This window comes from Protopterus annectens, chromosome 9.part0 (assembly GCF_019279795.1).
Source record: "Protopterus annectens isolate FY-2018-M chromosome 9.part0, PAN1.0, whole genome shotgun sequence".
In the NCBI taxonomy this organism is placed as follows: Eukaryota; Metazoa; Chordata; order Ceratodontiformes; family Protopteridae; genus Protopterus; species Protopterus annectens.
In genome coordinates, this window is record NC_056743.1 from 1,812,326,204 (window position 1) to 1,812,343,777 (window position 17,574).

General features: G+C 45.4%; 1 protein-coding gene across 1 annotated transcript in view; it reads right to left on the bottom strand.

The window, feature by feature from the left end:
• Positions 1-17,574, bottom strand: part of LOC122812280 (venom factor-like) — a 2,973,268-nt gene that overhangs the window by 1,945,032 nt on the left and 1,010,662 nt on the right. The window contains exon 12 of the mRNA XM_044084681.1: positions 15,567-15,773. Coding sequence (XP_043940616.1) covers positions 15,567-15,773 — 207 coding nt within the window. The remainder of the gene's footprint in view (positions 1-15,566; positions 15,774-17,574) is intronic.

Below are 17,574 nucleotides of genomic sequence, written 5' to 3' on the forward strand. Positions count from 1 at the left end.
CATATTAAGAAGTTTCCCACTCATTCATTTAAATTTGGGGTCATTGACCATGTGGACCTGGGATCTAGAGGGAGACTTTCAGTTGTATAAATAGAAGTTATGTTCTTACCATAACGTTCCATGTTAGTTGTCTTCTTCTCACCTTCTTCTTGCTGGATGGGTTCGGAGCCGACCTCGGCTCCGACTCGGCCACTCTAAAAGCTCGAGAGTTGGTTCCACCGGCACGAGGCTCCCCCTATATCCCACAATGCTAGGCGTGAGTTACCTCAGATCTCGTTTGTAAGCTAGGCCCAGCCTATAATAGTAATAGAATAACTAGTAACAAAGTCCACCTCTATAAACAAGGGAGAAGAGAAGGGTGACCTACATCCTGATCCAGGAAATATGCACAGCAGAGCATATACCTAAAGTACAGAGGTGGTAGAAAGAGAGGTCACAATCAAAACTCCTCTAGGTCTGTCCAGGCCAGGGGGAAGGAGGGTGGGACGCAAGAAGAAGGCGAGAAGAAGACAACTAACATGGAACGTTATGGTAAGAACATAACTTCTATATGTTAAGTTGTCTATCTCGCCTTCATTCTTGCTGGATGGGACCGCGTCCCTAGCACCTTGTCCCGGGTGGCCTAACGGAACAGACTCTTGAGAACAGTGGAACCAAAGTTAGCTCTATGTCTAGAGGCTAAATCCAGCTTATAATGAGAAATGAAAGTGTGAGGAGTAGCCCAAGTAGCCGCTACACAAATGGTGTCAATAGGCAGTCTATCTTGGAAAGCTATAGAAGTAGCCAAAGCTCTGGTAGAATGGGCTTTAGGTTTGCTAGGCAGCTCTTGGTGTCTAATTTCATAAACAAGGGAGATCAGAGATGTTAGCCATCTGGATAATGATACCTTTGAAACTGAAAGTCCCTTTCTGCCTTCTGCATAAGAGACGAACAGCTGGTCAGATTTTCTGAATTGTTTTGTTCTATCCAAATAGCACCTTAACTGACGATGAACATCTAGCCAATGCAATCTTTGTTCAGATCTGTTAGAATATTCTGGAAAAACACCGGAGGTCAATGCTTTGATTTAGGTTAGCCGAGGAGGCTATTTTTGGTAAAAGGACGGGTTGGTTCGTAAAGATACTCTGTCCTTATGGAACAACAGATAAGGAGGTCGACAGCTGAGTGCATGAAGTTCTGAAACTCTTCTAGCTGAAGTAATAGCTACTAGAAAGAGAGTCTTCCATGATAGTAATTTTAAAGAACAGGAGGCTGCAGGTTCGAAAGGAGAGAGAATTAAAGAACTGAGAACTAAATTTAGGTCCCAAGGAGGAGGAGGATTTCTTACCGGAGGTCTGAGTAGAAAAACTCCTTTCAAAAAAGCTTTGCAAAGCTTGTGGGACATGATGGCAGAATCTGAAATGCCCACATGAAAGTTAGAAATAGCTGCCAATTGAACTTTAAGAGTAGAAGGAGATGAACCTGCATGGAAGAGTTCAGCTAGGAAATCAAGGACCATTTGGATGGAAGCAGTGAAAGGATCTATGTCCCTTCCTTGAGCCCAATAGGCAAAACTTTTCCACTTACTCAAATAAATCTTTCGAGTGGAAGATTTATGGGAAGCTATCAAAATATCTCGAACAGAGTGAGATATTTGAGGAAGCCTGGCTAAGGTTGGAATTGGAGGAACCAAGCAGTGAGGTTCAGGGAGGGAAGAGAGCGATGAAACTGACCCGACTGATGGATCAAAAGATCTGGAACTAGGTCCAGATGCCAAGGTCGCTCCAACAGAAACTGATGTAGAAAGGGGAACCAAACCTGTCGAGGCCAGTGGAGCAATGAGGATCAATGAAGCCTTCTGAGCGATAGCTTTCTGTATCACTTGAGAGATTAGTGGGAAGGGGAAATGCATACAGAAGTCCCAGGGCCAAACTTGGACTAGAGCGTCTCTGCTGGGTTGGCCTGGTAACGGAATAGGGTGAAAAATCTCTGCACTTGCTGTTTTGGGGAGTAGCAAAAGGTCGCAGCAAGGCTGGCCCCACTTGAGAAAAATTTCTCTCACAACAGAGTCTTTCAGAGACCACTCGTGAGGCATGAGGATAGCTCTGCTCAACTTGTCCGCGATTTGATTGGACTTCCCGGGGATGTGCGTTGCTATCAGAAAACGCTGAGAAGAAATCGCCCATTGCCACAGTCTGAGTGCTTCTCGACACAGGGGGTAGGACCTGGTTCTGCCTTGTTTGTTGATATACCACACTACAGACATATTGTCCGTCTGGATTGCTATCGTTCCCAAAGGAAGAGAGTCTTGAAGGGCTTGCAACGCTAAAAACACTGCTCTCATCTCTAGAACATTTATGTGCAAGTGGCATTCGTCTGGTTGCCATGTGCCCTGGACAGTTCTGCCCTGATAATCCCCCCCCACCCGATCAGGGAGGCGTCCGTTGTCAGAGTAGCAACCGGAGGGGAAGGAACAAAGGGTCTTCCCAATGAGAGCTGAGGGGAAGACATCCACCACAGAAGATGATTTCTGCATGTTTGCGTGATCATAATGGTGTGAGACATCGGAAGTTGCTGGTACGACCATTGCGTGAAGAGCATCCATTGAAGGATTCTCATGTGGAATCTGGCTAATGGAAGCAGAGGTATGGCAGCCGCCATAATCCCCAACACTTTCAGAACTAACCTGGCTTTGATTCTGTTGCTGCTGAAGAGGAGCGAGACCATTTTGTGTATGTCTGTTATTCTCTGATCTGTTAGTCTCGCAGACATGTTGACTGTGTCTAGATTTGCGCCTATGAAGGTAATAGTACGACAAGGCGACAAAACAGACTTTTCGAAATTTATTGAAATGCCTAAATTTCGACAAGTGCGAAAGGTGTAGTCCCTGGCCATTAGAAGAAGATGCTTGGTGGGAGCTGTGAGGAGCCAGTCGTCCAAATATGGAAACACCTGGAATCCTTGTCGTCTCAGGTGAGAAGCTACCACTGCCATGCATTTGGTAAACACCCGGGGGGCAGTGGTGAGACCAAAGGGCAGGGCCCTGAATTGAAAATGACTGGATCCCAGCCTGAAGCAGAGGAATCTTCTGGAGCGTCTTTTCATTTTTATGTGATAGTACGCATCCTGAAGATCTATAGAGCACATCCAGCTTCCCTTTCCCAAAAGGGGAAGGATGGACTGCAGCGTGACCATCCGAAATCTTGTTTTCTTGACTGACTTGTTCAAGATACTGAGATCCAAAATTGGTCTCCAGTCCCCTGTTTTCTTTGGAACTAAAAAGAACCTGGAGTAGATTCCGGATCCTTGCTGGTCTGCTGGAACTGGCTGAATTGCTCTTTTTGCAAGCAGCTTTGAAATTTCCAAAGCTGCAAGATCCCTTTGAGCGGGTGGAACATCTGGAAGGGATTTTTTTGATTGGTTTGGAATGCGAAAGAAGGGGATGGAATAGCCTTCGGAAATGATGGACTGTACCCATTTGTCTTGAGTCAGGATAGCCAGGCTTTTGGGTACAATGACAATCTTCCCCGACTGCCTCGAAGGTAGGCAGTCGGGCAACACCTCAGGGATGCTGAAAAGGCTTATCAGAGAAGACTTCCCGATTGCCCTGGTTCTGTGGACCCCCCCTGCCTCTAGGGCGACGTCTACCATTGTTGTTCCCCCCTCTGCCTCTGGCGGGGAACCGACTTTGCGCGTCAGGGGCAGTCCCTTGAGATTGTTTATGGAACCACATTTTTCCACTTTTCTGGCCTTTGGGGTAAGGCCTAGAAGGAGTAGAGAAACGGACTCCGACGGCAGAAAGAGTCTTGCCATCAGTCTCGCACCTAGTCAAGGTTTCTTTCACTCGAGGACCAAAGAGAGATGATCCATCAAACGGGGAATTAGTGAAAGACGTTTTAAAAGGGTCCGCAAAGTTACATAACCGCATCCAGGCGTGCCTGCGTAAGGCCACACCTGTCCCTGCGGCCCTGCTCGCTCAATCAGCCACATAAGAAAGTAGGCGCATGGAGGAGTTAGCTATGGAGTTCAGGGTAGCCAGCTGAGTGTTCATCTTGTCCTGAAAACCCGCAGCTGTTGGATCCTTCAACATATCACTCGCTTCCTTGATCAAGTCCCTCTGAAGACGAGTAAAATGGCATAGGTAGTTCAGCGAACGCACTGCAAAGGTCGCTGACGAGAACATCCGCTTCCCGTACCTGTCCATAGACCTGGATTCCTTGTTAGGTGGATGGACAGGCACCGAAGGATCAGCTAGTTCCTTCTTGGTGGCAGCAGCTACCACCATAGCATCCACAGAAACACCTTTTGTAAGAAATTGCTTGTCAGTTGGTGCTGTTATAAATTTGGAGGGTCTCCTGGGGGTAGGGTCCACTGAATCAGGAGCCGTCCAGGCCTTCTTTGCAATCACCTGCATGAGGGATCAAGGGGGACACCCAGGAGGTGGAAGGGCGAGAGCCAAATGCCTCAAGATACACAGATTCATCCTCCGAAGGGTTAAGGGCTGGCCAATTTCCCCTCTGTTTCAGGATCTCTAGAATGTCTGCGAAAGACATCTTCAGAAGGGGAACGTGGGAACCCTCGAATCCTCTAAATCTGTGTCAGAGGTGACAGACTCAGGTGAGTCTAAGTGCTTCCTCTTACACTTTCTCTTCCTAGGGGCTCCCCTGCCAATTCAGGGAGGCCTCGGAGAGGATGAGATCCCACAGGGGATTCTTGAAGAGCTTGCTCTCTGCGGTCTGGGATGAGGGAGTGAGTCGACATAACGAAACGCACCGAAGTGGGAGGGGGGGAGGGAGCCGGCTGTGGAGTCGACCTAGGTTCCAACACACTCCGCATGACCTCCAATGCACCCCTGTCAGGCAGAGCCAGAGGTCCCGCTCCGAGAAGCTGAGAACCTCCCTCGGCACCGACAGAGATGGCTCGAGGCGATGTCGGAGCCGAACTCACCAGCGCCGAAGCACCGAGAGGGAGGGTCGGACAAGGGTCGATGCCACTCACCCCTCGGAGCCGACGAGGGAAGCCCGCCGAGATTCTTCAAAGGAAGAAATCGGGCCGGCGGAGCCGAAGACAAATGTATCGGCTCGACGCTACCACAGTCTCGGTTCCGAGACGCCCCGGCTCCGAGCTCAAAGGAGCCGGAGGAGGAATATTTATTGGAACAAGCTGAGGCATCGACTGATGAGTCGGACTCTGGAGCATTTGGGCCAGTGCCTCGGACTTCAAAAGTCTACTCACTACCCTCTGGAGGTCGTGATCTGAGAGCCTCGATGACCTGGAAGAGTGAGATCTATGGCTCCGTTCAGACAGCAGGGGAGACGCTGGAGCCGAATGAACGGAGCCAAGGGATGGTGACCTCGATCTCTTTCTAGATGTCGGCTCCGATGGTATGATCGGAGCCGACCCATGACTCTCTAATGCCTCGGCTCCAGCCGGAGCTGAGGAAACCACTGAAACAGCAGTCAAAGACTCATCGGCTCCAGCCGGAGCCGATGAAGCAAATTGAAGCCTTAGGCCTCGACACTGAAGCTAGAGCAGAGGTCTTAGAAGCCAGCGAAGGTTTCCCAGAAGACACAGGAAGGGAACCTTCAGGCTTAATTAAACCCCTCAAAATGAGTATTTTTTCTCTCCTGCAGGACTCTGGGGCTGAAGCCATGGCATACAGCACAAGAGTCCTGCAGTGTAAAGTCCCAGGCAGTACACACAGAAGTGTGACCGTCTGTCAGAGACATTTTCTGACAGCACGAGTCACACTTCTTGAAGCCTGAGACCTTTGTATCCTTGGACATACTCAAGGAACCGAAGTGTAATCACACACAAAAAACACACACACACAGATTACACTGATAGGAATAAAGGGGATTATTTAAAAACTAAAGGTAAGTTAATAAAAATCCCTAAGTAAAACACATACACACTCTAAGGAAAGGGAAGGAAGGGCCCGAAGGCCTTAGGGAAGAACTAAGTGTTCTTTATAAAAGGAGGGGGCTGGATAAAGATAGTAAGGGATAATAAGTCCACTACACTAAGTGAGAAAGAATTTTACACTAAACTAGCCTAAGTTTAAAGAATTTAAACTAGTCTAAACTTTCACTAACCTGGAGCCGGTAGAAAACACACCTCGATCGCTGTAGCGGCAAACGAGATCTGAGGTAACTCACGCCTAGCATTGTGGGATATAGGGGGAGCCTCGAGCCGGTGGAACCAACTCTCGAGCTTTTAGAGTGGCAGTCGGGCCGAGGTGGCTCGAACCCATCCAGCAAGAATGAAGGCGAGATAGACAACTTAACATCTTGAGTTTCTTGAACTCAAATGACAGATCAGAACAAACGCTTGTAATGCACCTGGCCTTAATGATAGATTGTCTCTTGGCTCTTTGTTAAGGTTAAAATCAATTTATTTTATTTAACAATATTTATCAGTGGTTGACCTATGTAAATGTCACTACTTTTATTTGAATTGATGGTCTTTTATCTATATTATATTTTTTTCAGGGACATTGTACTTATGAACACTGGGTGTTTTGACCTTAACGTAGTGTGAATACGTTTTCATAAATGTTTATGTGTTAGGGGAAATGATGTCAAGTCACGTGTAATTTGTTCATCCTATGAAATGTTGAATGTGTTATGGGAAATTATGTCAAGTCATGTGGGATTTATTCAACCTATGAAGTGCTGAATGTGTTTTTAAAAAAGAATTTTGATTTTGATTTGATTTTAGAATATTGATTTATCTGTTATTCTGAAGTAGTCTTTTGATGAAAGCGAGCTCAATAAATCTCTTATTTTGTTTTATTAGTGTAAGAAACTTCTCTGTGTGGAATATTTTTAGTCCATTTATTTCTAGTTAATCACTGTATATTAATCAGATCAGACAATAGTAGTAGAAGTAGCGAACTTAAACTCATCTTAAGTCACAACAAAACAAAACAAAAATAATAATAGAGAATATATAATTGTACAGCATTACTAAGTATTCGAAAGTAATCCAAGTAAGACAGGCAGTCTGTTTCCAGTCGAAAATCCTTTGTTAAATACACAGACAAGCGATACAAGTAAAACAAAAATAAGGTAATCATTTCCTCACAAGCTTTCTAAATATATATATACTTTTTATCAGGCATGGGAGTGGTTTATTGTGCTGTAAAACAAAGTGTTATTGGTACACATGTTAAATTCACATCCCTTCCCCCATCAGTGTGACATTCGAGCTGGTCCTGGCCTACTTAGTAGCTGTCATAATTATATAACCCTTATGTACTTTAAATAAAATTTATAATGATGTGGTACCTCTTATTTAACCAGATTATTAAGTAGATTATTAAGTCTGTGATTTTATCCAAGACAATATACTACATGGCTGGAAATATATTAAACTTAGTTCATTTGGCAATCAAGGGTGGCCACAGTGGTGCAGCGGTTAGCGTTGCTGCCTCACAGCAAGAGGTTCTCCAGTTCGATGCTGGGGTGCCTTCTGTGCGGAGTCTGCATGTTCTCCCTGTGGTCATGTGGGTTTCCTCCGAGTGCTCCGGTTTCCTCCCACATCCCAAAGACATGCAGTAGGTGGATTGAAGACTCTAAATTGGCCCTAGGTGTGAGTGTGCATGTGTGTGTGTGCCTTTTGTGGAAGGTTGGGTGCCGGGCTGGCAACTCGACACTGTAAAACTACACTGCCAATCATGAGTGGACAGATGATCTGCTGTGGCGACCCCTAACGGGGAAAAGCCGAAAGAAGAAGAAGAAGCTCATTTGGCAATCAAAAAATATATATAAATATAAATATATACATTTTGCATGTAAAAATCCATTTCTATTTTCATAACCTATTGTTAACAAAGATCTTCAGGTCTGTGTACAAGAACCCTAAAAACAATCTATAAAAATATATATAATTGTATAATTAGTTAGTATTGTTATTGCACATCATATTGAATAAAGTGGAAAAAAGAACCAGAAAAAAAAAAAAAAGAAAAAAATGTATGTATGATGATGGAAACAAAATATACACTTAAATTGTTGTAATTTAAATGTATATTTTGTTAAATTTAAGTGTATATTTTGTTTCCATCATCATACATACATTTTTTCTTTTTTTTTTTCTGGTTCCTTTTTCCACTTTATTCAATATGATGTGTAATAACAATACTAACTAATTATACAATTATATATATTTTTATAGATTGTTTTTAGGGTTCTTGTACACAGACCTGAAGAAGTCTAGAAGGACGAAAGCGATCTTTGTTAACAATAGGTTATGAAAACAGAAATTGATTTTTTCATGCAAAATGTATATGTATATATTTATATATATTTTTTGATTGCCAAATGAACTAAGGTTGATATATTTCCAGCCATGTAGTATATTGTCTTGGATGAAATCACAGACTTAATAATCTACTTAATAATCTGGTTAAATAAGAGGTACAGCATCATTATAAATTTTATGTAAAGTACATAAGGGTTATATTATTATGACAGCTACTAAGTAGGGCAGGTCCAGCTCGAATGTCACACTGATGGGGGAAGGGATGTGAATTTAACATGTGTACCAATAACACTTTGTTTTACAGCACAATAAACCACTCCCATGCCTGATAAAAAGTATATATATATATATATATATATATATATATATTTAGAAAGCTTGTGAGAAAATTATTACTCTATTTTTGTTTTACTTGGATCGCTTGTCTGTGTACTTAATAAAGGATTTTCGACTGGAAACATACTGCCTGCCTTACTTGGATTACTTTCGAATACTTAGTAATGCTGTGCAATTATATATTTTCTATTATTTTTTATTTTGTTTTGTTTTGACTTAAGAGGAGTTTAAGTTCGCCACTTCTACTACTATTGTCTGATCTGATTAATATACAGTGATTAACTTTTAGTTATGTACTTACCATAACTTCGGATGTATGGGATCCATCTCGCCTACATTCATAAATGATGGGTTCGGAGCCGATCTATCGGCTCCGACTCGGCCACTATATAGTAGAACGAAGTCTCTAATTGGCTGGGCTACCCCTTATCCCAGAATGCACCACGCCTGCTTCCCCAGATCTTGTTTGTTCGCTTTTATATACCTACATCCAGGCACAGAAACATACCAACAACTGTAACAAACTAAAGTCCTTCAAGAGAAAAACTCAGTAAGTAGCAACATTTCCTCTAAATCCAATGGGAAGGGGGAAGGATGGCGGGTATGTATGAATGTAGGCGAGATGGATCCCATAAATCCGAAGTTATGGTAAGTACATAACTAAAAGATGTAATGGGATCCTATCTCGCCTACATTCATAACTGATGGGACAGCATCCCTAGCACCTAAATCCCGGGTGGCTCATTGGAAAACACTCCTGAGAACTGTGGAACCAAAGGAAGCTCTACCTCGAGAAGCCACATCTATCTTGTAATGAGAAATAAAGGTGTGCGGAGAAGTCCAGGTAGCGGCCGCACAGATATCATCTATCGATAATTTGGAGTGGAATGCTACAGAAGTAGCCATTGCCCTGGTAGAATGAGCCTTGACTGGGAATGGTAGCTCTTTGCCGGACTGTGAATAGATGAAGGAGATGCAATCTTTAATCCATTTGGCTATGGTGGTTTTAGCCACCGGTTGACCCAACCTATTTTCATAAAGGACACAAACAGCTGATCTGACTTTTGTGTCTGATTGGTCCTACTTAAATAAAAACGCAGTTGTCTGTGAACATCCAACTGATGGAAGATATATTCTGCGCTATTGGAGAAATTGGGAAAAAACACAGGGAGCTCCAAGGATTTTTGAATGCATAAGGGGGATGCTACCTTGGGCAAGAAAGAGGGATTTAACTTGAGAGACACTCTGTCTTTGTGAAAAATCAAATAAGGGGGATTAGAACAGAGAGCCTGAAGCTCTGAGACCCGCTTGGCAGAGGTTACTGCCACCAAAAAGGCGGTTTTCCAAGATAGAAATTTTATATCACAAGTAGCCGCTGGTTCAAAGGGACGGGCAGTTAAAGAAGCTAGAACCATATTCAGATCCCAAGGGGGCACAGGATGGGCTACTGGGGGCCGAAGGAGCCACGCTCCTTTAAGTAAAGATTTGCAAAGCCTGTTTGCCATTAAGGAAGGCTCAAAGGAGACATGAAAATTAGAGATAGCCGCCAGTTGGACTATAATTGTGGAAACTGAAGAGCCCAAATAAAACAAAGAAGCCAGGAATTTTAAAACCTGAGGTACTGGGGTAGGGATCTATACCTCGTTGCTGGGCCCAAATAGCAAACCTCTTCCACTTGCTGGAATACAGTTTAATAGTGGAAGGTTTGTGAGAAGAGGATAAAATGTGGATGACGTCTGGAGAAAGAGTTATCTCTGACTAAGGTTGGAAGTGGAGTAACCAGGCGGCCAACCTCAAGGACCTGAGGGATGGATGAGACTGTCCCAACTGATGAGTTAACAGGTCGGGCACCAGGTCCAGAAATCATGGGCCCTCCACCGCATACCTCAGAAGGAAGGGAACCAAACCTGATGAGGCCAGTGTGGGCGATCAAAATCATGTCGCTTCCTAGATAAATCACCTTCTGTATCACCTTCGGGAGAAGGGGAACCGGGGAAAGCGTAAAAGTAGACCGGGGGCCAACTGTGAGCTAGGCGTCCTGGGAATCTGCCCCTGAGAGGGAGTCAGAGTGAAGAACTCCCTGCATTTAGCATTGTGAGGGCTGGCGAACAAGTCGCAACAAGGAGGCCCCACTTGGCGAAAATGTTTGCAGCCACCCTGTCATTGAGGACCACTCGTGGGGCAACAGGAGAGTCCTGCTCAGCCTGTCTGCAATCACATTGGATTTCCCAGATGTGCGTTGCCACTAGGAAGCTGGGTAGAAATAAGCCCAATGCCACACTCTCATGGCCTCTTGGCAAAGAGGTAGGACCTGGTTCCGCTGCTTGTTTATGTACCAGACTACCGACATGTTGTCGGATAGGATCGCAATAGTACCCCGGGGGAGAACATGATGAAGTGCTTGCAACACCAGTAGCACCGCTCTCATTTCCAGAATATTGATATGTAAGTGCATTTCGTGAGCCTACCACGTACCTTGGACAGACCTGTTCAGATAATGCCCCCCCCACCCTATCTGGGAGGCGTCCGTGGTCACCGTGGCGATGGGAGGCTGAAGGGCAAAGGGTCGCCCCTGGTCCAGGTTGGACCGAAGCAGCCACCAACGTAGGTCCCGACGGCAAGTTTCCGTAATCTGGACCAAATGGTTCAAGGGGAGATCCTGAAAGGACCATTGAACCGACAGTAGCCATTGCAGCACCCGCATGTGCAGCCTGGCTAAGGGGACTAGAAGAATAGTCGAGGCCATCGTGCCCAATAACTGCAGAATCAGTCTGGCCTGAACTCGTGATCTGGGTAACAAGGTTTGAACCTGAGACTGCAGGACCTGAATCCTTTCTACCGGCAAGAATGCCGCATTCTTCTTGTGTCTAACTCTGCCTATAAAGGTAATATGCTGAGACGGCTGCAGCACAGATTTTCCCCAATTGAACGTGATTCCTAGTGAATGACCCAAACTGACTGTGGTCATAAGTGCCCAAACTAATAGATGCTTGGTGGTGGCAGTAAGGAGCCAGTCGTCTAGATAGGGAAACACTTGGAATCCTAGACTTCTCAAGTGAGCTGTCACTACTGCCAGGCACTTGGTGAACACCCTGGGGGCTGTGGTGAGACCAAAGGGCAGTGCTCAGAATTGGAAATGACTGGTTCCCAGGTGGAAGCGTAAGTGACTCCTGGACTCTTGACTTATCAGGATGTGATAGTAACCGTCCTTGAGATCTATGGAGCACATCCAGACATCCTTCTCCAATAACGGGAGAATGTACTGAAGGGTGACCATTCGGAATTTGGATTTTTTTACAAAGCGATTCAATGATTTGAGGTCCAAAATGAGCCTTAAGTCCCCTGTCTTTTTTGGCACCAAAAATAGTCTTGAGTAAGTTCCTGATCCGATCTTGTCGGCGGGGACAAGTTGGATGACTCCTTTTCTTAGCAGCTTTGAGACCTCGACCGCTGCTTGATCCCGCTGACTGGGTGGCACATCCGGGATTTTCCTGATAGGAAGAGGGGGCTTTATGAAAGGGATGAGATAGCCTCCGGTTATGGTTCGGAGCACCCACTGATCCTTGGTGATAGATTCCCAAGCCTGTGGGTGTTCCGCAAAGCGACCCCCGACTGGCTCCGGAGATGCGCAGTCGGGCCACGTCTCAGGGATGGTGAGCGTAGGATGGACCATGAAAGGAATCGCGGTATCCTGAGTTGCAGGGGCCTCTGCCGCCTCTGGGGCGGCGTCTTCCTGAATCCCCCCCCCGCCTCTAGAGGGGGGATCACTCGGTGGAGTAGGGAAAGACCTTTGAGATTTTCTGAACCACATTTTCCCTCCTCTCTGGGCCTTGGGGTAAGGTCTAGAGGGAGCAGAAAAATGGGCCCCCATGGCAGTCAAGGTCTTGCCCTCCTGCTTGCATCGAGTCAGTGTGTCCTTCACCTTGGGTCCAAACAGGGAGGACCCATCAAAGGGGGCGTCGGTGAAGGAAGACTTAAAAGCCTCCGCAAAGGGACACAAGCGTAACCAGGCGTGTCTTCTAAGAGCCACGCCTGTTCCCGCTGCTCTACTCGCCCCTTCGGCCGCATATGAAATGAGCCTCATGGACGAGTTGACTATCGAAGATAAGGTAGTCATCTGGGCGCCAACAGTTTGGGCTAACGCCTCGGGAAGATTACCCATAAGAGACTCACCTAACTCTTTGAGGAGGTCCCTTTGGAGCCTGGTAAAATGACAAAGATAATTCAGCGACCGCAGGGTAAAGGCCGCTGAAGAAAGGGTACACTTCCCGTACCTATCCATGCTCCTGAAATCCTTATTAGAAGGGTGAATAGACGTTGAAGCCTCTGCCATGTCCTGCTGAGTGGCAGATGCCACCACCATCGCATCTACTGCAACTCCTTTGGTCAAAAATCCCTTTTGAGGAGGGGCTGAGAGGAACTTGTTAGGCCTGGCGGGCACCAGTTCCACAGAGTCAGGGTGTTCCCACACCCTTCGAGAAACTAAATCTAGCAATTCATTGAAGGGTGTAGACACCCAGGAGGCGGAGGGCTGGGCCCCAAAAGCCTTGAGGAAGACTGACTCCTCTGCGGAAGGGGTTTTGGACTGCCAATCGCCTCTCTGTCTCAGGATCTCGAGGATATTTGAGAATGAGACGTCATCCGAGGACGATTTTGGGGACCCTTCCGCATCATCGAGGTCAGTATCTGATGTGATAGACTCATCCTGGGAGTCAATGTGCTTCCTCTTGCACAATTTTTTCCTTGGGGGTTCATCTGAAGCGGATTCAGAAGGACCTCCCGGGAGAAGGGAACCCCCCAAGGGGGTATCCTCAGGCCCTGGGGCCCCGCTGTCATGGGAATGAAGCACACCAGAAGCATCAGTTCCCAAGTCTAGGGATGGTGAGGTAGAGACTTGCTGAGCCGGCAAGGACATGGCCAGCGCACTCCTCATGGCCTCAAAAGCAGGACCTCCAGACTCTACGGAGGACACTGGCTGAGAGACCACGACGGTACCGGGAATCCCTGCGGCCGATGCTCCGAGGGGGAGACTAGGCACCAAAGCTACCAGTTCCAAAATGTTCCCCTCGGCCCCAACCGAGGAAGTCCCGGTACCGAACCCTGACACCGAGGACAGGGTAGGAATGATGGTCGGAACCGAGAGGCTCCGAGGGAGTCTCGGTTCCGACTGGACGACTCTGCTCCGCTCCACCATCACCGACTCCAACGGTTCCGAAGAGGTTGGAGGAGGAATTGAGTGCGTCGAAATGGGGGCCGGCTCCGGAGCCGAGTGGGCTGGAGCCGAGACCATTTTTGCAAAAACCGGGGACTGGAAAAGCCTCTAGATAACTCTGTCCAAATCTGAGTCCGATAACCTGGAGGATTTAGAGGAAATAGATGGGGGCCGAGACGACTTCTCTCTCAGCTCCGATAGACCAGGGGACCGGCTCCAAAATGGCTCCAACACCATCGGCACCGGATCCGGAACCGTATGAACAAGCATCGGCGCAGAAGGGGACTTCGGGGCCGAGGGAGGACAGTCTGAGCTGCATACCTCCAACGGCTCCGAGACCAAAGGAGCCGAAGCAGGTGATTCGCCTCTCGATCCCCCAACCTGCGGCTCAGACACCAATGGAGCCGAGGAAAGAGGTATCGAGGCAGACCCTTCCACCCGAGGCTCCAAAGCCATTGGAGCCGAGGAAGAAGAGGTCGGCCTATGCTTCTTGGAAGTCGGTTCCGACGGACTGGTCGGAGCCGACGACCTTTTCTTTTTAGAAGCTGGAGAGGAAGGAGAAGCCAAGGCTTCCTCAAAAGAGGGCTTAATAAGGCCCTTAAGGATCAATTTATTTTTACGTTCTTGAAGGACCCTAGAGGAAAAAGCATGACAAACACTACATGTTTCCTGCAAATGTTTCGGTCCTAAACAATAAACACAAACAGCATGGCTATCAGTAATAGACATTTTGTAATTGCACTTGGTGCACTTTTTAAAGCCAGACTTCTGCTCTTTAGACATCCTATCACACAACAATTTTTTTACCACAAAAAGTAACCTTAAAGTAGGGCACGAGCCCTTGACTCAAAACGGGACTGGCCCGAGATACAGAACACGAATCGGGCAGAAAACTTCTAACTTAAATGACTCAATCAATCAAGTAAACCTTAAAGTAGATAAAATTCAATACATTGACTCACAAATAAGCACATTAACTCACAAATAAGGGCAAGGGCCCTCTAACTTAAACGGGCCTTGCCCGGTAAGTATAAAAAAATACCAATCACACCGAAAACTTTTCACACACACACGTAAAGCTGTTAAAACAGCTGTTTGTTAAATTCGTGAGGAAAACCCTAGGTCAAAAGACCAAAAAGTATACAAAAAAACACTTAGCTCCAGCCAAGTCAAGACCACGTCTAGCTTGAAAAGCGGCAAACGAGATCTGGGGAAGCAGGCGTGGTGCATTCTGGGATAAGGGGTAGCCCAGCCAATTAGAGACTTCGTTCTACTATATAGTGGCCGAGTCGGAGCCGATGGATCGACTCCGAACCCATCAGTTATGAATGTAGGCGAGGTAGGATCCCATTACATCTAGAAATATATGGACTGAAAATCTTCCACACAGAGAAGTTTCTTACACTGTTTTGTTTTTCGACCCACTACACTTGTTTAGTGGGTTGTTTTGAGACTTTGGGGATACCACGGAGATTACTTGTTTTTTATTTATTTTATTAAGTATGTGGTGTGCGGTTCTGTTGTTGCCTTTCTGTGCATATTTTCTTAATTCATAAAAAATGAAAAGGTGCAGATTTGAAAATATTAAAAGTGTAAACCAATAAATATTAAAAGTGCTTAGAAGCTTCTTTCATTAAAGATGTGGCATAAAGCAAACACTAAAAAACATTGCTTATTCTTAACATCTTCCATTTCTGAAAACAAAGCTTCAAATTATACTTCCATTGACCTTATAGTATGTATATTTTGAAACATGCATCAGTTCAAACCATACCATATAAGTGTAATATTTGATCTGCTTAGCAATAGCATCGTTGGCTGTTTTGGCAATGAGACTTATTTTCACATCAGTTCCCACTTCAACTTCCACCTGGCCTGCATCAAGGTGTAGGTAATTCCCTGAGATACTGTTATATGCTGTAACCGTCATTGTAGCCCTGGCTTGCTGATCATCAGTCAGCTCTTTTTGTTTTGTTTTTACCTGCAAGCGAATAAAAGGGAAGAAAATGTTAGTTTCTTAAATGCATGGCAGCCAAAGGCAGGAATCTGAATGCTTGAATAATAAATATGAGTTCCACAGATTCAAGAGTTATGCTATATGGGTCACAAATTCCTACTAATCTGACTGCATTATTTCAGCTTATTGTAAACTTATTGATTAATTTATTTGTTGTATTCTTTTAGTTCATAAAACCACTAGAGCTGAGACTAAATGGGAAAGGTAGTGAATGTGTGTTTGCTAGCCATAATTCGACAAATATATTTAATAAAAAGAGGAAGCACATGACAGAAAGCACTGTTGTTATGTTGTGCATCTATTTGTGAGTGTGTGTGGTGGAGGCAAGGTCTCCCACAATTTTTGTATGTATTGGGTGCCTACACCCACAGTTACAGCCTTGTAACTTTTTTATCTTACTCAAAGGTCAGGACATCCTTGAAAAAATGGAAATATTGAATTTTGTATAGCAGAACCAGTTCCACATTGTGGCCAAACTTCTCTAAGTGGACTGTAACTTTATCTTTATTCCTATTTTTGTTTATTTCTTTAGTTAGGTATTTAGTTATCTAGCTATCCATCATCTCTCTATATTTGTGCAAAATAGAAGTTATGTTCTTACCATAACGTTCCATGATAGTTGTCTTCTTCTCGCCTTCTTCTTGCTGGATGGGTTCGGAGCCGACCTCGGCTCCGACTCGGCCACTCTAAAAGCTCGAGAGTTGGTTCCACCGGCTCGAGGCTCCCCTTACATCCCACAATGCTAGGCGAGAGTTACCTCACATCTCGTTTGTAAGCTAACCCCAGCTTATAATAGTAACAGTATAACTGTAAACAGAGTCCACCTCTAACAACAGGAAGAAAGAAGGGTGACCTACATCCTGAACCAGGAAATATGCATAATAGCATATGTCTAAGAAAAGAGGTGGTAGAAAGAGAGGTCACAATCACAACTCCTCTAGGTCTGTCCAGGCCAGGGGGAAGGAGGGTGGGACGCAAGAAGAAGGCGAGAAGAAGGCAACTAACATGGAACGTTATGGTAAGAACATAACTTCTATATGTTAAGTTGTCTATCTCGCCTTCATTCTTGCTGGATGGGACCGTCCCTAGCACCTTGTCCCGGTGGCCTAACGGAACAGACTCCTGAGAACAGTGGAACCAAAGTTAGATCTATGCCTAGAAGCTAAATCCAACTTATAATGAGAAATAAAAGTGTGAGGAGTAGCCCAAGTAGCCGCTGCACAAATGGTGTCAATAGGCAGTCTGTCTTGGAAGGCTAAGGAAGTAGCCAAAGCTCTGGTGGAATGGGCCTTAGGTTTATCAGGCAGCTTTTGATGTCTAATTTCATATACAAGGGAAATCAAAGATGTTAGCCATCTGGATAATGATACCTTTGAAACTGAAAGTCCCTTTCTGCTTTCCGCATAGGAGACAAACAGCTGATCAGATTTTCTGAACTGTTTTGTTCTATCCAAGTAGTACCTCAATTGACGGTGAACATCCAGGCAGTGTAATTTTTGTTCAGACCTATTGGAGTATTCTGGAAAAAAGACAGGTAGATCAATGCTTTGATTTAGATTTGACGTCGAGACCACCTTAGGCAAAAAGGACGGGTTAGTTCGTAAGGATACTCTGTCCTTATGAAACAAAAGATAAGGAGGACGACAGCTGAGTGCTTGAAGCTCTGAAACACTTCTAGCTGAAGTAATAGCTACCAGAAAGAGAGTCTTCCATGATAATAATTTTAAAGAACAGGAGACTGCAGGTTCGAAAGGGGGGAGAATCA